The sequence below is a fragment of the Entelurus aequoreus genome, linkage group LG06 (assembly GCF_033978785.1).
Source record: "Entelurus aequoreus isolate RoL-2023_Sb linkage group LG06, RoL_Eaeq_v1.1, whole genome shotgun sequence".
Classification (NCBI taxonomy): domain Eukaryota; kingdom Metazoa; phylum Chordata; class Actinopteri; order Syngnathiformes; family Syngnathidae; genus Entelurus; species Entelurus aequoreus.
Window position 1 is genome coordinate 986,511 of NC_084736.1, and position 7,766 is coordinate 994,276.

The 7,766-nt window shown below is 36.9% G+C and overlaps 1 protein-coding gene across 4 annotated transcripts in view; it reads left to right on the forward strand.

Moving 5' to 3' along the window:
• The window catches only part of LOC133651709 (oxysterol-binding protein-related protein 7-like), a 94,213-nt gene extending 87,430 nt beyond the window's left edge, over positions 1–6,783 (forward strand). For all 4 annotated transcript variants that reach the window (XM_062049747.1, XM_062049749.1, XM_062049746.1 and 1 more), the window contains 2 exons: positions 3,517–3,639; positions 6,406–6,783. In XM_062049747.1, coding sequence (XP_061905731.1) covers positions 3,517–3,639; positions 6,406–6,511 — 229 coding nt within the window. In that variant the 3' untranslated portion in view covers positions 6,512–6,783. The remainder of the gene's footprint in view (positions 1–3,516; positions 3,640–6,405) is intronic.
• Positions 6,784–7,766: the final 983 nt, after the last annotated feature.

A 7,766-nucleotide genomic window follows, 5' to 3' on the forward strand; every position in this document is an offset into this window, starting at 1 on the left:
GGACGCGGGCAAATACTGCGGCATGGTCATGCTGGACCTTCAGAAGGCCTTTGACACCGTTAACCACGTTATACTGTTGGATAAGCTCAAAGAAATCGGATTTGATAAAACCTCATCGAGCTGGATGCAATCTTACTTGGAGGGGAGGAAACAGGTGGTAGAGGTGAGCGGCACCGTGCCCCTCCCCCTCTCAGTAAGCTGTGGAGTCCCCCAAGGCAGTATATTAGGGCCTTTACTGTTCTTAATATACATAAACGACATGTCATCAGCATGCGACTGTGAATTGTTCTTGTTTGCGGATGACTCTGCCCTGCTGGTATCCGGCAATAACAAGTCACAGGTGGAGAAAATCCTCAGTGCTGAACTCTGTAGAATTTGCACCTGGCTCACTGACAACAAGCTATCCATACACTTGGGTAAAACGGAATCCGTCCTATTTGGGTCCCACATCAACCTTAAGAAAGCCAATGTCTTCACTATAAAAGTGGGTGACATTGTTATCACCAGGAAAGATGAGGTCACCTACCTAGGTTCCATTCTAGAGGCTAATCTTTTCTGTGATAAAATGGCAACCAAGGTAATCAAAAAGGTCAACCAACGAACGAGATGTCTCTACAGAATCTCCTCTCTGGTCAACAAAAGCACCATGAAGATTCTAGCGGGAACTCTCGTTCAACCCTTTTTCGATTACGCTTGCACCTCCTGGTACCCTAGCACCTCCAAAACCCTCAAATCTAAACTCCAAACATCCCAGAACAAGCTAGTCAGATTACTTCTAGACCTCCACCCCAGATCACACCTCATTCCTACCCACTTCTCCAAAGTGGGCTGGCTCAGGGTGGAGGACAGAGTAAAACAACTTGCACTGAGCCTAGTCTATGAAATCCGCTACACCTCCCAGATACCGAAGTACATGTCAAACTACTTCCTTAACGTAAATGACCGCCATAACCACAACACCAGGGGGAGCTCCACTAACCACGTTAAACCCAGATTCCGATCTAACAAAGGTCTTAACTCATTCTCTTTCTATGCCACATCAATATGGAATGCACTCCCAACAGGTGTAAAAGAAAGGGCATCTCTATCCTCCTTCAAAACCGCACTAAAAGAACACCTCAAGGCAACTACAACCCTAAACTAACACCCTCCCTTCCACATAAGACCTCTTCGGATTGTAAATAATCAAATGTAAATAATCAAATGTAGACACTTTTTCTTATACTTTCTGATCTCTCTCTCTGTCCACTACTTGCTGTACATATCCTACCAAGTCAGTCCTACACTGTTTCAATGTCCATTTCTCTGATGATGCAATTGTTGATGTTGATTGTTGATGACTGAAGTGTTGATACCAACCTCACTACTACTACTACTGCGAGGGAAATATGAACAACACATCAATGATTTAATCCTCCAATTTTTGGACAAGGAAACTACAGCCAGGGAAGCACATTCTGTCTCTTTATTAGATCGCGCTTACTCAATCCAGTGAAAATATTCAACAGATCTGCCCGCAAACTGCAGTCGCTAAACTAACATGCTGAAATAATCTCTCGCTCAAGTCACACGTTACTTGGCAACAGGCACCGCCTCTTAAAGGTGCACACTCTGCTCTCATGAAACGTCTCGTGTATGTTTTTAAAGCAACACATTACTTTCCCCAGTAATTAATTACATGTAGTAGAGAGTAAATCCATTAGCAACTAAATTACTTTTTTGGTAAAGTAACGAGTACTTTTTAAAAGTAATTTTCCAAACATGTAATTTTCTTCATGTATGAACGCTGATTTGTGATGGAACTACAAATCATATGAGAAATGAATAATTAGCGCCCATGTCTTACATGTTTTATTATCACTGGAGGAGTGGCCAAACATGTTAGACTGAGGAAGAGGGAGCAGGCATGCTAATTGCTAAGCTAGCATGAAAAGAGAAGAAATAAGTGTTTAGTAAAGTTTAAGAAGTTTTAGATGAATTATTACCATGAAAGTAATATTAATGATAGTCAAAGAGAAGATGAAATAAGTGTTGGAGAGGAAGGATCCATCCATGTATCGGAAGTGTCGATACCAAGGGTAATATAAATATATGACGCATACCAGAGTGATATTTTTATTTTCTTCATGTTTACACATTCAGTGAATAATTATTCGCTATAATTAAATATTTATATTTAATAATTATATAAAGTATAATTTATATATAATAAATGATTATATAAAATAAATAATTATATAAAAATAATTAAAACATTTTTTTTTAATAATAGTTGTATGGAATAAGTAATTATATCAAATAAATAATTACACAAAAAATCATTATATCTAATAGTTGTATTAAATAAATATATAAAATAATTATATAAAAATATATCTAATATAAATTATATACAATTATTATATAAAAATAAAATATCTAATAGTTATATTAAACATTTAAAAAAACAAAATGTATCTAAAAGAAGTTACTTAAAAATAATTATATAAAAAATAAAATAATTATATCTACTAGTTGTATTCAATAAAAAATATAAAAATAAAATATATCTAATATCAATTATATAAAAATAATTATATGAAAATAAAATAAATATAGCTAATAGTTACATTCAATAAATAATTCAAAATAAATATTGACATAAAATATATATACAAAAAGAAAATAATTATATATAATTAGTTCAATAGATATTTATATAAATTAAATAATATAAAATAAATGCTGTAAAATCATTGAGATGCCAAAGAAGTCTAGTATTTTTTAAAGGAGAGTTGACGATGTGTGGATGAATAAAATAATTATATCTAATAGTTATATTCAATAAATAATTATATTAAATATTTGCATAAAAATAATAATTATATAATAGTTATATAAAATAAAAAATTATATAAAATAAATAAATACATAAAAATAATTACATTTAAAAAAAATTATATAATAGTTATATTCAATAAATAATTATATAAAATAATAAAAAATAAAGGATGTCAAATCATTGAGATGCCACATAAGTCTAGTGTTTATAGGAGAGTTAAAGATGTGTGGATGAATAAAATAATATCTAATAGTTGTATTAAATAATTATATACAATTAATAATTACATACAAATAATTATATAAAACAAAGATCTAGTAGTTGTATCCAATAAATAATTATATGAAATGATTACATAAAAATTATATAAAAAAAAAAAAATTACATCTAATAGTTATATTCAATAATTATATAAAATAAAATATATAAGTTATATCCGATAAGTAATTATATAGAATAATTACATAATTATATAAAATAAAATATATCTAATAGTTATATTCAATAAATAATTATATGAAATAAAAATAATGATGTCTAATAAATAGTTATATTCAATAAATGATAAGACTTATACTTCCTTTTTATTGTCATTGAAATTTGAACTTTACAGTACATGAAGTTCATGAAGTAGCATAATTGAGATGCCACAGAAGTCTAGTGTTTATAAAAGTGTGGATGTGTGTGTCCACCAGGCTGTTGGAGGAGGGCCAGGTTGCAGAGGCGGACAGGAAGAAGGACCAAGTGGAGGAGAAGCAGAGAGAGCGAAGGAAGGAGATGGCCAAGCTAGGACAGGAACACGTTCCACGGTTCTTCAGGTCAGGTCTTCATCCAGTGTCCACTGTGTGCTTTCCTAAAGACCAGGACCAAACATCTAGTCTGGGTTTTTAGTCAGGGTCAGTCTTGTTCAGGTCAGGTCTTCATCCAGTGTCCACCATGTGCTTTCCTAAAGACCAGGACCAAACATCTAGTCCTGGTCTTTAATCAGGGTCAGTCTGCTTCAGGTCAGGTCTTCATCCATTGTCCGTGTGCTTACCTAAAGATTAGGACCAAACATCTAGTCCTGGTTTTTAGTCAGGGTCTGTCTTCTTCAGGTCAAGTCTTCATCCAGTGTCCACCATGTGCTTTCCTAAAGACCAGGACCAAACATCTAGTCCTGGTCTTTAGTCAGGGTCAGTCTGCTTCAGGTCAGGTCTTTATCCAGTGTCCACCATGTGCTTTCCTAAAGACCACGACTAGATGTTTGGTCTTTAGTCAGGGTCTGTCTTCTTCAGGTCAGGTCTTCATCCAGTGTCCACCATGTGCTTTCCTAAAGACCCTGACTAGATGTTTGGTCTTTAGTCAGGGTCTGTCTTCTTCAGGTCAAGTCTTCATCCAGTGTCCACCATGTGCTTTCCTAAAGACCTGGACCAAACATCTAGTCCTGGTCTTTAGTCAGTGTCAGTCTTCTTCAGGTCAGGTCTTCAGGTCAGGTCTTCATCCAGTGTCCGTGTGCTTTCCTAAAGACCAGGACCAAACATCTAGTCCTGGTTTTTAGTCAGGGTGTTTCTTCAGGTCAAATCTTCATCCAGTGTCCAACGTGTGCTTTCCTAAAGACCATGACTAGATGTTTGGTCTTTAGTCAGGGTCTGTCTTCTTCAGGTCTGGTTTTCATCCATTGTCCAACGTGTGCTTTCCTAAAGACCAGAACCAAACATCTAGTCCGGGTTTTTAGTCAGGGTCTGTCTCTGGTCTGTCTTCTTCAGGTCAGGTCTTCATCCAGTGTCCGTGTGCTTTCCTAAAGACCAGGACCGAACTTTCCTAAAGACCAGGACCGAACATCTAGTCCTGGTTTTTAGTCTGGGTCTATCTTCATCCAGTGTTCAACATGTGCTTTCCTAAAGACCAGGACTAGATGTTTGGTCTTTAGTCAAGGTCTGTCTTCTTCAGGTCAGGTCTTCATCCAGTGTCCCACATGTGCTTTCCTAAAGACCAGGACCAAAAATCTAGTCCTGGTCTTTAGTCAGGGTCTGTCTTCTTCAGGTCAGGTCTTCATCCAGTGTCCCACATGTGCTTTCCTAAAGACCAGGAGCAAACATCTAGTCCTGTTTTTTAGTCAGGGTCTGTCTCTGGTCCGTCTCGGGTCTGTCTCTAGTAAATCTGTAGTCTGTTTCAGTGTGTCTTTGGTCCGTCTCTAGTCTGTTTTTATTCTGTCTCTAGTTTGTCTCGATGTTTGTCTCTAATCAGTCTGTAGTTAGTTTCCAGTAAATCTGTAGTCTGTCACTAGTGAAGTGAATTATATTTATATAGTGCTTTTCTCTAGTGACTCAAAGCGCTTTACATAGTGAAACCCAATATCTAAATTACATTTAAACCAGTGTGGGTGGGCACTGGGAGCAGGTGGGTAAAGTGTCTTGCCCAAGGACACAACGGCAGTGACTAGGATGGCGGAAGCGGGGATCGAACCTGGAACCCTCAAGTTGCTGGCATGGCCACTCTACCAACCGAGCTATACCGCCCCTAGTTGGTCTCTATTCTGTCTCTAGTTTCTCTCTAATCTGTCTCTAGTTTCTCTATTCTGTCTCCACTTTGTCTTTAGTTAGTTTCCAGTAAGTCTCTAGTCTGTCACTAGTTTGTCTCTATTCTGTCTCTAGTTTGTCTCTATTCTGTCTTTAGTTAGTTTCCAGTAAATCTGTAGTCTGTCTCTAGTTTGTCTCTATTCTGTCACTAGTTTGTCTCTAGTTTGTCTCTATTCTGTCTGTAGGTTGTCTCCAGTCTGTCTTTAGTTAGTTTCCAGTAAGTCTCTAGTCTGTCTCTAGTTTGTCTCTAATCTTTATCTAGCCTGTCTCTAGTCATGGTCTCTAGTTTGGTCAGTCCTGGTGTACCACAGGAGTGAAGTTCCTGAACCTGTAAAAAGTTCTGTAGAGTTTCTAACGTCCTCATTATTATTATTATTATTACTATTATTATTACAATTATTGTTATTATTATTACTATCATTATTATTATTATTATTATTATTTGTATTATTAACAATTGTTATTATAATTAATATTACATTATTATTTTTGTTATTAATAATATCAATTATATTATTATTATTATTATTACTTCTATTACTACTGCAGATTCTTCAGGTAAATCTTGGTAACCCAAAAAATTTATTAACGTTCCTTCGGCAAACTTCTTCTTGACTTTGGGAACTAAATCCATGGAAGGTTTGTAGGACAAATAAATTCCTATTTTCATAAAGGTTAGATTATTGATCAAAGAGTGATTGTCAGCCAATCAGCATACAGGACACATAACTCAGTGCTCTGATTGGTCCTCTATCAGCCAATGATGTGATGTCTATCATCTCACCTGTTTTAAAATATATACAAATGTTTATAATAAGTAGATATTAGACAATATTAAATATAAATACATGCTTATAAGAAGTATATATTAGACAATATTATATGTAAATACATGTTTATAAGAAGTAGATATTAGACAATATTAAAAATAAATACATGTTTATAAGAAGTAGATATTAGACAATATTAAATATAAATACATGTTTATAAGAAGTAGATATTAAAATATATCAAATGTGTTTTCAGGAAGGAGAAAGATGCTGGACAGGAAGTTTGGATCTACAATGGAACTTACTGGAAGGTCCGTGAAGATCCAGGATTTTCAAAGAGTGACAACCTAATCTTGTGGTGAAGACCAAAGACAAAAGAACCATTTCTCTGTGATTAGTGACTCTGTAATGTTGCTGCTGCCAAGATGGAGTCTGAGGTTTAATGGCAAATCATTAGATGTGCCTCAAGAACCTATGACCAACTTCTTCATGACATATAATCTTTGTTGTTGGACTTGTAGAAGTCTTCATCTCAAATATGTGAGGGACCTTCATGATTGTTCATGTTGGAGACCCTCCACTTAGTCCTTTTAACACCAAATGGTCCTCACTTGAAATAAAATGTTTGATAAGATTATTTGTCTGTTTTTTAAATTTTAATGTATAATATTGTCTTGGTGACATGAAAGTGGACGTGTTCTCCAAGTCCAGTCTTGGAGACATGAAGGTGGACGTGTTCTCCAAGTCCAGTCTTGGAGACATGAAGGTGGACATGTTCTCCAAGTCCAGTCTTGGAGACATGAAGGTGGACATGTTCTCCAAGTCCAGTCTTGGAGACATGAAGGTGGACATGTTCTCCAAGTCCAGTCTTGGAGACATGAAGGTGGACATGTTCTCCAAGTCCAGTCTTGGAGACATGAAGGTGGACATGTTCTCCAAGTCCAGTCTTGGAGACATGAAGGTGGACGTGTTCTCCAAGTCCAGTCTTGGAGACATTAAGGTGGACGTGTTCTCCAAGGACTTGGAGACATGAAGGTGGACGTGTTCTCCAATTCCTGTCTTGGAGACATGAAGGTGGACGTGTTCTTCAAGTCCAGTCTTGGAGACATTAAGGTGTACGTGTTCTCCATGTCCAGTCTTGGAGACATGAAGGTGGACGTGTTCTCCAAGTCCAGTCTTGGAGACATGAAGGTGGACGTGTTCTCCAAGGACTTGGAGACATGAAGGTGGACATGTTCTCCAAGTCCAGTCTTGGAGACATGAAGGTGGACGTGTTCTCCAATTCCTGTCTTGGAGACATGAAGGTGGACGTGTTCTTCAAGTCCAGTCTTGGAGACATGAAGGTGTACGTGTTCTCCAAGTCCAGTCTTGGAGATATGAAGGTGGACGTGTTCTCCAAGTCCAGTCTTGGAGACATGAAGGTGGACGTGTTCTCCAAGTCCAGTCTTGGAGACATGAAGGTGGACGTGTTCTCCAAGTCCAGTCTTGGAGACATGAAGGTGGACGTGTTCTCCAAGGACTTGGAGACATGAAGGTAGACGTGTTCTCCAAGTCCAGTCTTGGAGAAATGAAAGTGTACGTGTTCTCCAAGGACTTGGAGACATGAAGGTAGACGTG